At 46.4% G+C, this 19,874-nt stretch overlaps 1 protein-coding gene across 2 annotated transcripts in view; it reads left to right on the forward strand.

Annotated features, from left to right (window-relative positions):
• The window catches only part of ARL13A (ARF like GTPase 13A), an 890,733-nt gene that overhangs the window by 756,912 nt on the left and 113,947 nt on the right, over window positions 1-19,874 (forward strand). For both annotated transcript variants that reach the window (XM_069613008.1, XM_069613007.1), the window contains one exon: window positions 17,616-17,818. In XM_069613008.1, coding sequence (XP_069469109.1) covers window positions 17,616-17,818 — 203 coding nt within the window. The remainder of the gene's footprint in view (window positions 1-17,615; window positions 17,819-19,874) is intronic.

Genomic DNA, 19,874 nt, shown 5'->3' on the forward strand with positions numbered 1-19,874 from the left:
ACTGTTAGCCATGCTCAACTACGATATTAAAATACTAACCAACATCTTAGCACAGAGGCTCTCCAAGGTGATCGGCACACTAATACATGAAGAACAAAACGGGTTTATACCGGGCCGGAACATGGCGCGAATCTGCGCCGACTGCAACACACAGTGGCCCAAACAAGAATCCTACAACTACCATGTGCGGTGGTTTCTCTGGACGCCACAAAAGCGCTCTATTCCATTTACTGGGAATGGCTCCTGGAGGTCCTGAGACAGTTTGGGTTGGGGGCCACCTTCATCAGATGGATAAAAATACTAAACCAATCGCCGGTTGCCAGGGTTAAGACTGGGAAGATAGCGTCGGGACTATGGAACATCCAGAGGGGTACCAGGCAGGGCTGCCCACTGTCACCCATGTTATATATCCTGGCTTTAGAACCACTAGCCATATTCATGCGGAAGCAATTTTTCGATTGCTGCCATTAGCATAGGGGGAGAACACCACATCGTCTCATTATACGCAGATGGTGCTCTACTATATCTCCGGGACCCCCACCTCAATTTACCAACCATCCTGGAGGTGCTAGAAAACTTTGCTCGGGTCTCAGGGATCTCCTTTAATAAAGAAAAATCTAGCATATTCCCACTGGCTGCCCTGGCTGCACGCACCGAAACCAGCCTCCCAACGGTCGGGATTCAATGGAAGCCCCACACCTTTAGATATTTGGGAGTCAACATCTGGCACACACCAGAACAAACACACGGGGGCAACATACAGGTGGCGGTGCATGGGCTCAGAAAATCGATAAAATGTTGGTCAAAACTACCATTATCAATGATGGGTAGAGCTGCAATAGCAAAAATTATATTACTGGCGAGATTCCTGTATTTCTTCCACAATATACATTATCTCATTCCCCCCCCTTCATCCGGGTACTGGAGAGCCTGATGAGAGAACTACTCTGGAACAACACTACACACAAGATATCCTTGAAAACACTGACATTGCCGTACAAAGCAGGTGGTATCCAACTTCCAGACTTAGGAAAATACTATCTAGCTGCGCAACTAAGGCATGTGGCCAAATGGATGTCTGACGAGCATACCCCGGAAACCAGACTGCTCAAGCAACACGTGGCCCCAGCGACCTTGAAAGAGATCGTATGGGTCCCGGCAGACTGCCTAGGGGAAACTTCGATGCTGGTAGAGCTGGGCAAAAAGGTCTGGAAGAGAACCCAGACGCATCCCAAGGGTGGGCACTCCTACTCCACAGACATACCCATAGCAGCAGGATTATCAAGGGGAAAACAGACTTAATCCGAATGAGACAATGGGAGGGGTATGGTGTCTACACCTAGGGGGGCCTGTACACAGAAGGAACTTTCAGGGAATTTGAGGCCAAGGTAATCGAGGAAGGTTTGCCCAAAGGCCAATTTCTGTGGTATAGAAAAGTCAGAGAGAGCGCCAAGTCAAAGTGGCAGGGGTGGCCGGAAGAGTCGGAACTGGATCCACTAGCAACACTGTTGTATAGCCTGGAAGACGGCTGGAAACCAATATCCAGACAATATGCCCAGTTGTCAGACAGACCCAACCCCAAAAGCGAATCTCTGAAAGCGAAGTGGGAATTGGACCTGGGGGAAGAAATCACAGAGGAGGAATTGGAGAGAATCTTACGCTTACCCAGAGAAGTATCGAGGAACGCCCGATTTAGACTAATTCAGTTGCAAGTTCTACACAGAACATACATGACACCAGGGAAAATAGCCAAAATCAACAAGTCCAGCAACTCACTATGTCCTCGATGTGCGCTAGAGGGGGCGGGGATGGCGCATATGTTCTGGGGGTGCCGGAAAATCCAGACGTTCTGGTCCAGAGTGGAGCTGACCTGCAGGAGAGCAGGGATGACCCGATAGACATGGTCCCTGAAGGAATGCCTTCTTGGTGTGTACCCGAGAACAAACTGCGACACATAGTGAAGCTCATGGACATGGCATGTGTGCTAGCCAAGAGAGCCATAGCTATGACGTGGAAATCCTCGAAAGGCCCACACTTTGAGAGATGGTACAAAGAACTAGAACACTGGACGGGGGCCGAGACAAAGGTGTGGGGAGATGGAGTAGACAAAGCAGGAGGAGAGACAAGTCCAACATTTGAGGACTGGAAAGCACTAACACGAGATATGTTCCTCCTGTCGGATGACAAACCCCCCTGAACCATCCCCTGACCACCAAAGCAATATCGAATCAGTCTTGAAACCCAATGCCCCATGAAAACACTTGCAGATCTACGAGAAATAATACTTAACCCCCAGCTCCACACCCAGGAAACTCCGACACTGAAGATCCACTTGAACCAAAAGGAAACCCCTAATGGATTCAGATGGCAAAGAGACTAGTTGTTTAGTTGTTATTGTTCACAGTTTACATACCATGTATCTTTTTCCCCTTCCTTCCCCTCTCCTGCTCTCTCCCTCCCCTATCACTTCCTTCCTTTCCCCTCCCTCTTTCTTGAGAACCCCACTCTTCGCCTTCCACTTTATGGAAAAATGCTTCAACTGAGTATTTTGTAAATGCTACTAAATACGAAATGCCAATAAAAACATTTTAAAATAAAAATTAGATCACAGTGGCGAGAGGGAAAGAACCAGGCATCTTTCTTCCATCCCTGCGGCTAATCCCTCGGAAAGATCTGTTAGCATTATAATACACTAGAGTTCGTCTTGTGGTATGGGAACCTGGAAAGACGGTAGCTAGAAAGTCATCTGGAGATGGGCTTGGAGAACCTGCAACACCCAGATAATTGAAAGGGGGTGACAGAACCCCTTTGCAACTGTAAATGAAACTCAGAAGGACATTTAGAATAAAATAAGCCAGAAGGGCATGAGTCCTTGGTTGACCGCAGAAAGCATTGTGGGACCCACCTCCTCATCCCCACAAGAGACGGAGAGGTCCATTTAAGACTCAGACATTTTTTGTTTTTATTTTCAGACCCTGTTTGTTGGCCAAAACCTAAATATTCCCCTAAATAAAAAGTTGAACTTGAACATGTGGCCTTGGCTTGCTTGTTGGTCTCATGATGTCCTAGGAAAGAAGCCAGTGGGAGGGTCTTGTGGCCTAGACTGATGTGGTGTTTGGACCATTTCAGGGTGGATAGATATGGCAACATGGTTTAGGATGACTTGTAGCTTCTGAATCGACGAGGCAGGCAAGCCAGCAAAGAGAGCATTGAAATAGCCCAAACTAGGCAGGAGGGTGGCAATTGTGATGGTGATCTTTGAGAAAGAAGGACTATGGGCAAAATAATTTTCATTTTTTTTAGCTTCATGATTGTGTTAGCTGACATTGTAGTGAGGTGATATGATGAAATGTACTGTCAAAGGCCACTGCCAGTTTGCAGACTTTGAATGTTAGTTGAGAAGAATCACCCAGATTTTTGTGGCAAATTATAGTTCGAGGTTGCCTGGGTTTGCTGGAGAGGAGGAGAATATTCAATTTTTAGTAATTGAGGCATATATATTTGCTTTTCATCCAGGACTGATGGTGTTAAGGCAGTCGGACACTTATATTGTAATTGTCAGTTATATAGCACCTTTTACCACTATTATAGTCTCAATGTGCTGGTCGTGGTAATGACCTCAGGGGCCGAAGTCCAGAGTGTTGGAGGTCACGGGGTAAGATTAGAATGCGTGTGTGCATTTGGCCTAATGAGGCTTATCAGGGCTGCCCAGGCTCCGGTAGAGAGCAACCCATGAGGTCAGGCATGTGGATGGGTGCCAAGAGGAGTCGGGAAATGGTGTGAGTGCTAGAGACTTGCTATGGGTTCAGCATGCCCAAATTCGTCATAGGTTTTCGCCTCCTACTGATGAGGTGTTGAGGCGTAGTCTTGTGTAAGTAGGTGGAAAACATTGGTACCAGCGCAACCAAATTTGTAATAGTTGCTGCTGTATTCTGATGTGTGTGGGTAGCCATGCCTGTGGCCAGTGTCCAGCGGAGTGGTGTGTTATACGTACCTAGCAGATTCGGTGGCGATTTATTGTACATGCACCTGATCAGGTAGTGGCTTCCTCTGTCGATTCTTGCAGCTGCAATAAAATAGTTAGTGACAGTCTATGCTTCAACAAATTGCAACTACAGGAGCACGGACTATGCTTACAAACACTTCTAGGTGGATTGCATGGCAAAGCTACCCAGATATTGTGCGCGTACTGAATCGTCTCAATTGTTACCAATGGTGGTGTTCTATCACAACCACTTTGAGTGTGTGTTCCTGTTTTCCCCATACATGCCTGGTGCAATGACTAATCAATCCTGTGACATTTCATAGTGCGAAAAACAGTATGAAGGCCTGTGTTTCAGCTGGAGGTGCTTGTGGGAACTAAAGAAATGATTGGTGTTTGATAGTGTGTGTGGTCCAGGCCACTGCGAAAGGTGTGAAGAGGAAGAGGTTTCCAGATGGTGGGAACTAGGATAGAGAAGGCCGAGTCACCTACTCTGCTGCAGTGGTAAGGGGGAATAGCGAGGACAAGAGATGAGTCCATTCAGTGGTTTCGGGGGGGTTGGTAGTGGATGATTGTATTCTGTAGGAATTCTGGTCGTGTATTATGGGGGCCTGGTGTGTTATGCACATGGTTTTGAAGGTCGCTCTTAGGCTGATAGGGAGCCAGTGTAGTACTCTAAAGGCCTGGGTGATATGTTCTCTGGGCGAGAGGGCAAGGAGCAATTTAGCTGCTAAGTTTTGGATTTGTTGCAGTTTCCTGAGCTGGCGTGCTGGGATGCCGAGATAGAGGAAGTTGGCGTAGTCTAGGCGAGAGATGATGATGGCCAGTATTGCAGAGACTCTTTGAGGATAGAAGAGATAGGAAAAGATGTGCTTTATAATTCACAAGGGGAAGTGGCAGGTTCCGGATATGTAGTTGATGTGTTTGGAGAGGCATAGGTCTGCATCCATGGTGCATCCAAGATTTTTAACAGAGGTGGAGGCGGCAGGTGGGGCTCCGAAGGCTTTTGGCAATTGTAAACGTTTGAGAATCAGAGAGGTTTTGCAGCATATTAGGATTTCTGATTTGCCCGGGTTGAGTATTAGGTGGTTGGTTGTCATCCATAGGTCGATATCCGACAGGCAAGAGGCGAGGTTGGGAATTGGGGCGTCTGGAGTCTCTGGAATTTTGTAAATGATCTGGGTGTCATCTGCGTAATTGTAGCAGGTAAGGTTGTGAGAGCAGATCAGAGTCAGCAGTGGGCTTAGGTAGATGTTGAATAGGAGGGTTGAAAGAGAGGCTCCTTGTGGGACCCCTTTAGTGACAGGTGAGGGGCAGAGGATCAAAGGGTGGAGGAGAATGATTTGCGAACGTTTAGAAATAAATTAGGTGATCCAATTAAGGGCAGAGTGCAGCACATCCTTCTGAATAGGCAGTTCATTTTAGGTCATCCCAGATAGAAACCAGTGAGGATTCTCTTCCACTGAGGTCAAAACCCTGATTGAAAAAGGCCAAGTTGCTTGTGTGCCGCGCTGTCAATTAGTTTAGCAATGAAGCGGTGTTGGAGATTGGGCAGTAGCTTGATGGGTAGAGTGGGTCAAGGTTGAGTTTTTTGAGTAGCGGTTTGTCATGAGAGGTTTTGAAGGCCTCTGGGAAGGTTCCAGATGAGAGGGATTTATTGATGATGGAGCAAGCTACACTACCTGTACAGGTGATAGTTTTCAATAGATTGTTCTAGCTGGAAACAATGCTGGTGCTCGGGAGGCGGGTGTTGAGTGAGAGGTAGGAGATGAGTAAGTTCAGGATGCATGACCTGGAAGAAAGTGGACGAACAGGAATCCTTGCTGCATCAATAGGTTAATGAGTGGATGGTTGGGACAGGGCGAGGGGTCAGTGGGATGAAGGGTGGTATCTCCCTTTGTGGGAGAATCAGACAGCAGGGGTTGGGCATGGAAGGGAGGACACCCTTCAAGGAAGTTGGACGGGATGGGACAGGGTGTGGGCAGTGAGAGAAGCTGCTCCTGAGGTATTTTCTGTGCAGGAAAGACCCACACACAAGCCTTACTTTGACTACCATCTATCAGCCACCTGTTAATGATAATGTTAAAGTATATTTATACTGTACACTATCACCACTGTAGTGGTCCCCTGGCGCTCTGGCGGATCTGAAAGAGAAGGGGAGTTAGGTTAGGGGTGTGTTAGTGGGGCAAAGTTTGGAGAGGAGTAAGGGAGCTGTGATGTACTGTTGGAAGCTTCAGTTCGGTTAACACCGTTCGCTGAGCTTTTTGGTGTAGTATCCGGTCCGAGTCCGTTGTGTGATGTTCTGTGAAGATCTATGTGGTGTGTTTGTTGATGCGGTGTGGTGAAGTGCGTGTGGGTTTCTGCGGTTTAAGAGGTGTGGTTGTGTTTAGGTAGAGTGTGAGAGGTGTGTGAGGAGTGGTGAGGTTGGTTAGTAGCCTTGTAATTCAGAGAGAGGCCCACTCCTATTGTGTGTCTTGGGCAATTTAGAGATGGTTGTGTTCCTTTCAGTGATTAAGATTTAGCATCATAAGGCTGCCTCTCATCTCTCTGTCATTATGTTAAGTTAGCTAGTCTTTGCATTTCGATCTTTGTATTTGGCCAGCCCCTATAACCCAGTTTGTGGTCGGTGTAAACTAGTCCTTTTGGATCAATCCGCTTGTTAGCTGTGCACCTACCCTACGTCCTGTCTGAGTGGGTGGGTTGGTGGTTATGACTGTGTTAGGCACGTCTGCTATTGTTCTGTCGAGATGGGGTTGTTGCTCGTGTTCTAATCCACCGACAATTGTCTCTTTTGTTCTTGTAGGAGTTTTCCTTAGTCGGTCCAGGGTGTTGTCAGTGTCGTCATATATTCTGTCAGCCTGTTCTTTTGTATTCCTGTTTGATTGTTTCAGTTATTTCTGTCTGGTTCCGCGGTGTTGAAGAGCCAAGTTTTTATTAGTTTTCTAAATTTTAGGTGATCCTTGGTATTTCTTATTCCTTTTGGGAGTTTGTTCCATGTTTTTGCCGCTAGGTGGGAGAAAGAGGAGCCTCCTAGTTTTTTTCTGACGTAAGATTTTGGTTCTAGGTGATTTCATTGCTTAATCTGAGGAGTCTCGTTGGTTTGTAGATGGTTATTTTCTTTTGTAGGAACTCTGCTCCCTGTCCGTTGATTGCCCTTTGTGTTATGCACATTGTTTTGAATGTGATACGATGTTTGATTGGAAGCCAATGTAACATGTTTAGCGTTGGGAGTGATGTGCTCTCATCTTGACAGTTTCAGGAGGATTCTAGCTGCTGCATTTTGGATGCGTTGTAATGTATTCATGAGGTGTTCCGGCATCCCGAGGTAGAGGCTGTTTGCCTAGTCTATTCTTGACATGATGAGGGCGACGATTGTCAGTGTGTTGTGGCTGAAGGAGAGGAAAGGTAGAATTATTTTTGTTGAGTGAAGAAGGAAGAAGCATTTCTTAATTATTGCATTTACTTGTGGTTCTAAGGTTAGAGCGTTGTCCATTAGGACTCCTAGGTTTTTTACTACCTTAGATGCTGTGTGCGCGGTTCCCAATTCAATCGGTAAGTAAATGTAGGTGTTATTCTCTTGGTTTTTGGATATAATCATGATTTCTGTCTTTCCTGGGTTGACTTTTAGGTTGCTGGTGTTCATCCAGTCATAGACTTCTTTTAGACATTCTGCTAGAGTTGAGAGATCTGCTTGAGTGTCTTCGATTTTTTTTAGAGGACTTGAGTGTCGTCTGCGTAGTTGTAGCATGTAATGTTGAATTTTTTGAAAATATTGATTAACGTTGTCTGGTAGATGTTGAAGTATAGTGGTGATAGTGAGGATCCTTGTGGTAACTCGTTAACTCGTGGAGTAGATTTGAAGGGTTTTATCCATACAGTTTCTGTTCTGTTTGCTAGGAATGATTTAATCCAGAGTAGAGCCAGGTCCATTACACCTTAATCTTTTTATCAGGGTTTTATGGCTTACTGTGTCGAAAGCAGCAGAGAGGTCGAGCAGAATCAGAGCAGAGGTTGTGTTGGAGTCTGCGTTTGTTTTTAGGTCGTCCCTGATGGATAGTAGATGATTTCAATTGTATCAGCAATCTATTTATCCAGTCTAGACCTGCCTTCTCCAGTTCTGCCATTGAAGGTTTGGTCAGCTCCAGTTGTTCTATTAGGTTGCTTGCTTTGATAGTTTTCCAGTTTCTTTTTGTGTTGGTTGGGAGTTGAGGGGCTGGATTGTATCTTTGGTTGGTAGCATGTTCACGAATGGAATGATGAGATGGTCGCTCCAAACTATTTGTATCGGAGGTGCAGTGGTGATGAGATTTTTCTTGGCGAAGATTGCGTCAAGGGTGTGTCCTGCCGAGTGTATTGCCCCTTTGACCAGCTGTTGTAGTTTCATGGTTGTAAGTTGTCCGATTAGTGAGCTTTGGGAGTTGGTGTGTTTTTCTTCTAACCATATGTTGAAGTCCCCCAGGATTACCAGATTCTCATGTTGAATGGCTACGTTGGTGATGGCTTCTATGAAGTTGTCGACGAAGGTTGCATCGTATGTCGGTGGTCTGTAAACCAGTATAAATTTAATGTTTGTTTTTGGATTCACTGATAGGTGTAAGACAAAGACAATGGTTTGGCAGTTCACGATGTTTAGCGGTTCGCCTGTGTTTATTTGTAGGTGTTCTTTGAATGCTATTGTGAGGCCTTCTTTTTAATTTTTTGTGTTTAACTGGAGGCATTTGAACTTGGTGCAGAGGCAGCTTTGGAGTGTGATTTTGTAGTTGTCATCCAACCATGTTTCTGTGATTAACAGGATGCCGATACCGTTGTCGCAGAGAAGGTTGAAGATCTCTGTTGAGTGTTTTAACATGGATCTTGCGTTGATTAAATTGCAGTGGATTTTTATGGTATAGTTTGGTTTGAGCTTTATTGTTGGTGTTGTATTCTGTCTGGTGTTTTGGTTTCTATGCAAGTCGATCTCTAGTTGTTGTGTTGGTACAGTTGTGTCTGTGACTTCATCGAATAGCTCTTCTAGGTTAAGTCTTGGGTTTTTTGTTTCATCGGTTTCCTCTTCTAAATGTGGATGTTGAAGGGAGGGTTCACTTGTTTTGGTGATGTATGGGGTTAGGGCGTTGTTTGTGTTCTTGTTACCTCTAGCTTTGTCCGTTCTTCTTCTGCGTGGTTGTGTTTGGTTGTCGGTCTTTCTTGATTTGTTCATTGGGTCGGTTTGTTCTGGCGAGTGATTATTTGCGAGGTATGGTGTTAGGTATAGGGATTTCTCTCTTCTCACGGCCTTTGTCTTTCTTTTGGTCCAATTCGGTTTTGCAGCATTTAGAGTTATGTGGGGGTCCGCTGTGGGGTTAGTGTCGGGTTGTTTCTCATTTCTTTTTTTTATTAGTTTGGGTTTTCGCGATTGCGTGCTTGTATTTCGTTTGGGTTTCCTTCAGGGTTCAAGTTGCGGTTGCCGGGGCAGTAGCCCTCGTGCAGTGCTTTGTTGGCTGGCTCTGTTTTTGTTATGATTGTACGGTTGCACATGTTTTTCCGATTGGTTTTGTTCGGTTCGTTGTTGTAGAGTCAGTCTATCATGCTTTAATCCGGATGTCTTGTAGTGTTGGACTGGGTGTGGGAGTTTGTCTGATACAAGCTTGGGCGCTTTCTGGTTGGGGAGGTCTAGATGGGGTTGTATCGTTGAGGCAGTTCACGTGCTGTCCCAATGTGGCACTCTCTGGGTGAGATTCAAGGCAACACAAACAACTCTCTGGGGTGCGACACAGGCTAGCGCTCACAGCACCATCACAGTATGGCCGGGCCAACAATCACAGCACTATCTCAGTGTGGCACTTTCTATATTTGATTGAATTAAAGGCCTTATTAACAATTCTTACAGCACTATCTCAATGTGGCATTCTCTGGACGTGATTGAATTAAAAGGTCTTCTTGACAACTCCCTATGGTGCTATGCAGGCCTACATTCACAGCGCCATCCCAGTGTGGCATAGGCCAATAATCACAGCACCATTATTACTGTGGCTCTTTCTAAATGGGATTCAAATCAAAATGCACACATCTCCAATGGTGAGACAGGGACAATGATCACAATGAGCCACAGGCCAATAATCACAGCACCATTCTTACTGTAGCACTTTCTAAATGTGATTCAAATAAAAAAAAGCACACATCTCTAGGGTGCGACGGGGACACTAATCAGAGCACAAGTCAGTAATCACAGCACTATTCTTGCTGTGGCGCGTTCGATATGCGACTCAAATTAATATGCACAAATCTCTGATGGGTCTGACACAGGCCAATAATCACAGTACTATCCTAGCAAGGTATTGGCCAGTAATCACAGTACTATCCTAGAAAGGCAGAGGCCAATGATCACAGTACTATCCTTGGGAGGTGCAGTGTAATGAGCAGAGGCACAGGTTAGTAATCACAGTAATATTCTTATAGTGGCGCTTTCTAGATGTAATTCAAATCAACATGCACAAATCTCTAAGGGTGCGACGCAGGCCAATAGTCACAGTACTATCCCAGAAAGGCACAGTCTAATAGTCACAGTACTATTCTAGAGAGGCACAGGCTAATAAGCAGAGACACAGGCTATTAATCACAGTACTATTCTGTTTTGGTGCTGTCTAGATGTGATTCAGATCAATATGCACACATTTCTAAGGGTCCTACGCCGGATAATAGTCACAGTACTATCCTAGATAGGCACAGTTTAATAGTTACAGTACTATTCTAGAGAAGCACAGGCTAGTGATCACAATACTATCCTAGTGAGGCATGAGCTAATTATAAGAGGCACAGGCTAATAATCACCACTGTACTATTCTATTGTGGTGCTTTCAGGATGAGATTCAGATCAGAATGCACAAATCCCTAAGGGTGTGATGCGGGCTGATACTCCCAGTACTATCCTAGATAGGCACAGGCTAATAATCACAGTGCTTTTCTAGAGAGGCATAGGTTAGTAATCACAGTACTATTCTTATTGTGGTGCTTTCTAGATATGATTCATATCGATATGCAGAAATCCCTAGGGTGCGACGCAAGCTAACAATCACAGTACAATCCTAGAGAGGTACAGTCTAATAGTCATAGTAATATCCTAGAGAGGCATAGGTTAGTAATGTGTTGCTTTCTAGATGTGATTCAAATCGATATGCAGAAATCCCTAGGGTGCGACGCAAGCTAACAATCACAGTACAATCCTGGAGAGGTACAGTCTAATAGTCACCGTACTATTCTAGTGTAGGTCGGTTTGCTATGTGGCAGGGGTACCAGAGTAGAGTGATTGGTCTACTCCCCACCCAATCCACTCCTACCCTGTTAGTCGCTGCTGGTTGACGGCTGGCCACTGGCTTCCCCTGCTGACACCTACAGACACGATATGGAGACGCTTCTGTACAAGCTGCCCTTTGGCTTGGGGCCCATAGCCGCAGGGGCTGCATGGGCAGAGGGCTGCCCTGGGAAGGTCACTTAAGAGTAGTGGTCTGACCTATCAGGGGTGGGGGATGGGCCGGGAGGCGGGAGGGGGAAGCAAGGGGAAGCAGAGGGACAAATGTGAACGCAGGGGCTGGGGGGCCTAAGCAAAGTTGGAAATTGGGCAAAACACAAGGCCCAGGAGGATTGGGGCACAGATTCGCTCACCTGCAGAGCCTGGTCAGATCTCCTCCTTCCTCTCTAAGTTGGTGGACCACTTCTCCTCCCTCCTGGTCTTGACCACTCAACTCCTCCTTCTTGAAGACTCTAACATCCCCCTGGATGCTTCTGGTCCTTCCTCTGGACTCTTTCGTGACCTCTGCGACTCTCTCTCTCACTCTCTATCCTCCCCTGGCCTCACTCACTCTGCAGGGCACACTCTGGATGTTCTGATCTCTTCAGACCTTCCCCTTTCTATCCCTCTCACCACTTCTCTCTCCTGGAGTGATCACTTTCTCCTTTCCTCCCATCTCACCCTCTCTACCCCTCAGCCCAAGCCCAACATGTGTTTACACCCTCTGTCCCAACAGGCCATCCCTAACCTCTCTGGTCCCCCGTGTTGTTCCCTCGTGCACCCCCCCTTGCTGCACACAGGAATCTGTCCTGATACATTCTGGTTTCACCATCACCGTCTTGTGGCCAATGCTGGATTTTACTTTTATGGATTTCATTGATTCACGGTGCGTCACCCTTTCTCAACTCTCATGCTGGACTTCCTTTGCATCTTTTACTCATTGTGGCCCTGAATCATGCTGTTCCATCTTCATCTTGTATCCTGGCTTGCAACATTATGTGTTACTACTGACTTCTGCAATTGTATTTGCTCTCCTCTCTTGCTTCTCCACTCTTTTTGACTGCTTACTCTCTGTTCTCTCCTCCCCTCCCCTCTCCCTTTTCCTATCTCCTCCCCTCATCCCCTTACTTTCTTCTATGCACTTACTTATCAGAATTGTCCCTGGACCTACTATGATAGCAACCTCGTCTGTCGTTCCCCTATCCCCTTACTGTTGTCCCACCTCCCTCCAGCACTATCTGAAACGTTGACAGGCCAAGTACAATAGTCAGTTGTTTTGTTCCCATCCCTTTCTGCACCCCTCTCCCTCACCGTTTGTTTTCCTCCAGCTCTACCAGAAATGTCATCAAGCCTAGTACGGTAGTCGCCTGTCTGTTTCCATTTCCTTCCTACTCTCCCCTCCCTTCCTTGTCTACGTCTTAGCACATGCACTATCTGAAATGTTGTCAGGCCGAGTACGATAGTTATTTTCACATCCTTACTGTTCATGGCCTGTAAGAATGTCGTCGTATTTTCCCTTGTTCCCTTCCTTGTCTTGAAGCGCTTTGAAACACATTGTGTATAGGCGCTATATAAATAAACTATCATATCATATCACTCCAGCACTGCCACATACATTCTCGGTTATCCGACCCATGTAGTGTGTGTCAGTTGAGGCTTTTGCCGCCACTTTCTCACCCCCCTTCCCACTTCGGCTGGCTCACACCCAGACATAGCCCTTTCCATCCTCCACTGTGCTACATCTAATACTATTGATGTTCTTGCCCCTGTCATGAGGCTCTGCTTGAAGCCCAAAGCCAAGTGCAACTCAAGGTAGATCTCAGACCTCGTCACCCTTAAACGCAAGTGCAGGGTGGCTAAGAGGAAATGGTGTGTTTCCGGTACATCCTCTGACAAACTGGCCTGCCACCTGCTCCAAAGGCAATATCTGCTCTCTGTCCACACCAGGAAGAGAGCCCACATCCAAGGTCGAGTCTCTGCGGCATCCAACAACTCAGACAAACTCTTTAAAACCTGCAAGGAGCTGGCCAATCCGTATGCAGTCTCTACCTCTCCTGTCCCCTCCCAAGCCCTCTGCATGGCACTGGCTTCTCATTTCATCTCTAAAACACAGGACATCCTCTCTCTCTTCCTCTTCCCCTCCTCCCTCTACTAACCTCTCTTCCTCTGGCCCCTCTTCGGCCACCTCTCCTCCCTCCTACTCTGACTTTCCCCTGTTCTCCCCAGACGAAGTTCCTAGACAAGTCTGATCTATGGAAGTCTTGCTTAAACAGGTTCTCCCATGTTCGTCCAAAATCATCAAGGACCACATTGATACCCTGGCTCCTGCCCTGGCTGACCTCTGCAACCACTCCTTCACCACTGGAGTATTCCCTTCCCCCCTGAAGCACTCCCTTGTGCACACTCTTCTTAAGAAACCATCAGCCGACCCTTCCTAACTATTGCCCAATCTCCATCACTCCTTTCCTGGGAAAACTCCTGGAAAAGCTGGCCATCTCCCAGCTTAATCTTCACACTGAATCTGTTGGTTGTCTCCATGACCATGAGTCTGGCTTCAGAGCTGCCAGAAGCACGGACACTGCTCTCCTGAACATCCGTGAAGACCTGCTCTCCAATCTCAATTCCAATACCCCCTGTATCCTCACCCTACTTGATCTCTCTTCTGCCTTTGACAAGGTCAACCATCCCATCCTGCTCATCCATCTCTGTGATAACCTGGATATCACCGATCAGGCCATGGCTTGACAGACCTCTTTCCTCTCCAATTGACCCTCCCAGGTCCAACTTGGGTCCTTCCTCTCCTCTATCTCTACCTGTGGTGTTCCCCAGGGGTCGAACCTCTCTCCCTGGCTGTTCAATCAATACCTAGCACTTGTTGCCCACCACATTGCCGCTCTCTTCCCTAACCTTTAGTGCTATGCGGATGACATTCAGCTCATTTTCAGGCTCCCTTCTGCCACCTCTTCTCCTTCCCTCATTTCTGACTGTCTGTCTGCTATCCAGGAGTGTTGTGCCACCAATGATCTCTGCCTTAATGCCAGTAAGACTGAGATTCTCCTCATCAGCACACCTGCTCCCTCCTTTCCTGTCACTCTCTGGCCGGCCTCTCTTCGCCCTCTTCCTGCTCCCACCTGTGAGGCTAAAAACCATGTGTTCATCTTCGACTCCTCACTCTCCTTCTCTCCTCTCTCCTCACATCGCTGACGTCTCTAAGTAGTCACACTACCAGCTGCACCTCCTCAGAGGTATTGTTCCTTTCCTCTCCTTCCCCCAGAAGCTCACTGTCCCCAGAGCTCTGGTTCTCTCTATACTGGACTATTGCAACAGCCTCTTTCTAAATCTGCCTAACTCTACTCTACACCCTCAGTAACTCAGCCAAAACAAGACTGTGAGACTTGTCCGTGGCCTCAAGCCCAGAGATTGTATCTCTCCAGGACTAAAATCTCTGCACTGGCTCCCAGTGGCTGCAAGAATTAAGTTCAAAACCCTCTGCATTGTCCACAAGGCCTTCTGGGGACTGGGCCTCAATAGCTTCAACTCTCTCTTTCTCAATATCTTCCTTCTCGAGCTATTCGCTCATCCGCCTCCAACTCCCTCAGGGTCAGTCACTTCTCCAAGCAACGAGTTGGTGGTAGATCTCTTTCTTCGGCTGGGGGCTCCTTCTGTAACAGCCTCCCTGCCTCTCTGAAACTTGGGGAGAATCATCTCTGGTTCCAGAAGCACCACAAAACCTTCCTCTTTGCTTCTGCTTTCTCTCTTCCTCTCCCCTGCTGAAATCCTAACTGAAACTGCACTGGTCACCTGGCTACCCTCTAATCTCGGGCCCAGGTCCCCTCCCAGCTGACCTGTACTGCCCCCCCTGGCATCCCTTGCACTCGGGGGCTGTTTCTGTATCCCTACAGTCCCCTAACAGCACTTGACACTTGATGTCTGCACTTACCCTTGCCTTTGCCAACTGCTGGCTGCACTTTTTATTTATTGGTTTTTATTTTATTTATTTTCACTGTTGATCCCATGTACTGCACTGCCCCTTCCCCCTTTCCCCTCACACATTTCCCCTCCCCCCTCACCTGCACTTGCGCGATCTCAATGTCACCTGGCCTTGTAAGATCGTTGTCTCCGTCTTTCCTCTGTTCCCCCTCCCTTGCCTCATCACGCCTTGAAACACTTGTGTATAGGCGCGTTATAAATGCCATATCATATCACACAGTAAATGCTTTTTAAGCAGAGAGATGGAACTGCTGGGTGTCATCTGTATAGAAGTGGAAGTGAAGGTTCAAGCTATGGATTAGGTCAGCAAGAGATCTGACATAGATGTTGAAAAGAAGGGGGATAGGGAAGAACCGTGGAAGACTCTGCAGGATAAAGAGGAGTTAGAAGACATAAAGGAGCCCAATTTAGAGGAATATGAGCTGTCCATCAAGAAGACCTTCAACCAGAGCAGGGCTTTGTTTCTTATGTTGGCAACTGAAGATAACCTCTTGAGGTGGATGTAATGATTGATGGAGTCAAAAGCGAAAGGTCAAGAAGGAGGACGGCCTCAAGCTTTCTTCAGCCTAAAAGAAAGCTCATTAAGGAACTTAAGGAAAGGGATAATGCAAAAGGTGGACAGGGGAATTGAACCGCCAGAATATGTTCTCATTTTGGAAAATCTTATCTTCAAAAAATGTGTAAATGTTACATGGATCTTGAGAATTGTAGTCAGTGGAGGAGAGAGGATTGTCTAACTTTTGAAGAGTTCAGCAGAATGATCAGCATATCCGTGATTCTGGACTCGTAATGGAGTTTGAATGCCAGAAGAATTTTATTATTGGCTATAACACCGACGATACAAATATTGTCTTCATTAGATTGCTTTTCTCAATTCCTTTCCAGCTTGCAGGCAGGTCTTTTCATGTGGTGGAGGACTTTAGAGAACCAAGGGTTGGAAAACATTTTGTTAGATTTCAATTTCCTGATTTGGAGGGGGTTGTTCATGAAAGGTGAACTGAGGCGGGTGACGAGTGAAGCGAGGAAGGTGAAGGTAGATGGCTGGTTGAGATGAAGTGCAATTGGCTTCATTTTCTTGACAATCTAATTGTGAAGGGGTGCCTGGACATTTTGTGAAGCCATCAGTCTTGATCTTACCTACTACTTCAATCTTCAGAGCTAATTTAATGAGTAATTTGGCGGCAGACGTTTGCACAGCAAAGTAAACGGCTCCATGCCACCAAATCTTTGTCATTGTCACATGTGTGCAAACGTGTACGCCGCCTTTTGCCCTTTACATTTGCACTCCGCAGTGCAAAATGAGAAAACGCTGCCTGGCATGCTGTCATGCCAATCAGCTTTTACTTTTTATTGTGAGCACTGCTTGCCATGCTCGCATGTTAAGCAGTGTTCAAAAATACAATTAAAGCATGTACACGCTCCCTGCCATGCGTGTACAATGGATCCCTACGAGGCCTGCCTTATTTATGCAATAGCAAAAAGCAGGCGGACCCCCTAAGGATCTCCAGCATTTGTGCATGAAAAGTTATGCTGGCGCAGATGCTGGAGCATTATTTGTATGGCAGGGAGGAAGGGAGTGAAGGAAGCGCAAGTTGTGTTGCACCCCTCCTCTCTGCCATACAAATGCTGGGAAAATGGGCCATGGCGTGAATGGAAGGTGTTAAAGCCTTACTCAAGGCTTTTTGGCCTTGCATTCACGTTGTGGCTCTATTGAACATGAGCCCCCTAAGAGTGTCAAACCAATTTGATTTGAAGGTTTCATGCCGAATCTGCCATTGTGTGTGGTGGATGGACTACCATGTTCTTTTAATTCATTCATCTGTAGCAGCTGCTGGAGAGACAATTCTCCACCTGTCTCATTAAATAAGTTTTTAAAATATCAAGACTTCATTGGATCATTGTCCTTATTGTACTATAAACGTGTTACATGTGATTTAATTGAATTACAAAACAACGAATACATTTTTACCTAATAATAAACACCTATTCCAAAAATATCACATTTTGTTTTTGTTGTTTTTGGGGGAGGGTCGCCCCCTCAATCCCCTTCTTTTTCTTTTCGACACTTTCCTCCACCCCAAAAACCACTATTCCCATTCCCAACCCTATATATCTATTTTTTCTAAAATTCGATTTTTTATTCAGCCGTTTTTTTATTGGGTCAAATTTCAAAGGTTATTTTCTATTCGACCAAATCACTGCGTCTGTTGGGTGACGACTTGCCTGGGCATTAATGGAGGAGGGATGGCCTACTTGTTCTAACACTGTCACATATATTCTGCTGAAATCATTAAAAACTGCAAGTAGTATCTGATTTGATGGTGTCCATGCATTCCATAAATGTACTGACTGACGTTTGTGATCCTTTTTCTTCGACAGGAGCCTTGTGCAGCTGTGACAGATTACTGTAGCAACTATGACTGGGTCGTCTTGAAGGCTCTTCGCTGGCTCTTGTTCACCATCACAATCAACTACTCTGCTCTATGCCTGCGGGTGCAGCACGACTCTGGGGAGCAGCAGATGCTAAAGCTAAGCGAGCATCACACCAAGGAGAACCCTCGCAGCAGGATACGAGTGGACAGGTGCTGAGAGAGACCCTATAATGTCGACCCTGAATGTATTTATTGTTTGCTTGTTAGGCGCTTATACAGCAAGTAAAATACCAATTCAAAGCGCCCACAGGGCGAGGGGAGGGAATAAGGGAGTGAAATACAGTACAAAACACAATAGGCCTCATTACGAGTCCGGTTTGATTTGGAGGAGGGGGTCCCTCACTGTCTAAGGGCTACGTGTAATGATGGAGCTGGTGCGTGACTTTGCAGAAGCTGCAAGTTCTGTTCATTTGACAGGCTTGTGGCACCCACACTGTCAAGGCACCATGCTGTGAAAATTAGAGAAGAATATTGGGCGTTTTATGCGTCTCTTGGGTCAAAGGATGACAAGGGAAGTAGATAAAAACATATCCCCAAAAGCAGTAGAGTATGACTTCAATAGACCACTGTCATGACACAGGTCGCAGGCCCGGCCAGTCATCCATGCACCATACAATGCAGCTATGGCTATGCTCTTCAGGCCTAGCAGCGCATATAGCCGTTCAAACTGAAACACCTGACGTACCTCAACACCTCTGCCACTAGCATACAGCGACTGCCAACGAAAAGAAATTCAGTATAGCTAGCCACACATCAACTCTTTCAGCAATGGCACTCTATCGCAATCCCCTAACAGCGCCCACCCACTAGCCTGGCCTCTTTGGGCTGCTTAGTCGAGCCTAGCCAGCCACCTAAGTCTTAGACCGGCGGAAAATACACACACGCATCACCTAATCTAAAATTCTTAGAACCTCCAGCACATTAAGAATTGTCACGAGGGCGTTCCAACCACAAAGCGCATTGAGGCCATACGAATGGGGAAAGAGCGCTATATAAATAACCAAATACAATACAATACATCGAGTTCATAAGTCACAGCATTTTGCAAAAACTTCATTTCAAGTTGGCAGGAGCGGAGCCATCCTCACAATATTAGGGGGACAGTTTTAAAAGCTCGTCATCAGTGAGAGCATTAACCCATTGGGCTGTCACTCCTCTTCCCCATTTCTCTCAGCCAGGGGGACTGGAGAGCTCTTACTCATTTCCTTGGCCCATTAGATGCATCTTTCACCCCAATTCAGACGCTATTCAGTTACAAAGCCATACTATTCATTGGAGGCGTTTGTCATCTAAAAGCTGAGCCCAGGAGGTTAGCCTTTGGATTCATAACAGGGGTGTTCGCGTGTGGCTTGGGCAGGTTTTTGTCTTCTGCCTCTGTGCGTTTGCTGCTGCCACGTTCACGACTGTGTGAATCTAAATACTCTGCTCTCCAAGGTGAAAAATATGACAGGTTCATGCCTCCAGCCCTTTGTCATGACATCCCGGGCGGGGCGTCACAGCAGAGTGCTGCCTCCTGCCTCCCAAACCCAGGGCTGGTGCCGCCCATGCAAATTGGCTTTGTATATATGACATAGTCAACAAAAGGGATTGTGCACGTACCAGCTGAGATACTAACATTGTAAGGGATTCCCGAAAATCAACTTCTAAAGTGCTGAAGCCCATACAAGTGAATAAACATCAGCGTAAGATGTTGGGTGTGGTCTCCTAGAAATTTTGGGCAAAGTGATGCCCAGCATATGTTATGGAAACCAGTGGGTAAAGAAGTGTATGCCGAGATTGAGTGGGTCTTGCTTGAGGTACATCTAAAGTTGTCAGACATGAAATTGTCAGTAAACTCACTCCATTGTAAAAGGGCACAGCTTATTCGTATACATAAATCTTTGAAAATAGGCTACATAATGGGCCCTCGGGGTTTTTTTCTTGATGAATGGTAATGAATAAACAATGGCATCTCTTTGATGGGCCGATAGTAATATCCATACCTACTACCTAATCAAGGGGTAAACGATGGATTTGTGTCCAGACTACTCTGATGTTAAAGGTACATCACCAGGAATAAATATAGTTGTAAAAGGCCCATGGCCCATGGCAGGTAAGCAGCATGGCAGCCCCTTGTACTCCCTATTAGCAGACAAATACTCCCAACAAAAATGGGAGTACACCTAATCAGAACCCACATATCATGGCGGATATGTTCGGATCAGTG

The sequence above is a fragment of the Ambystoma mexicanum genome, chromosome 5p, assembly GCF_040938575.1.
Source record: "Ambystoma mexicanum isolate Mex_15411 chromosome 5p, UKY_AmexF1_1, whole genome shotgun sequence".
Classification (NCBI taxonomy): domain Eukaryota; kingdom Metazoa; phylum Chordata; class Amphibia; order Caudata; family Ambystomatidae; genus Ambystoma; species Ambystoma mexicanum.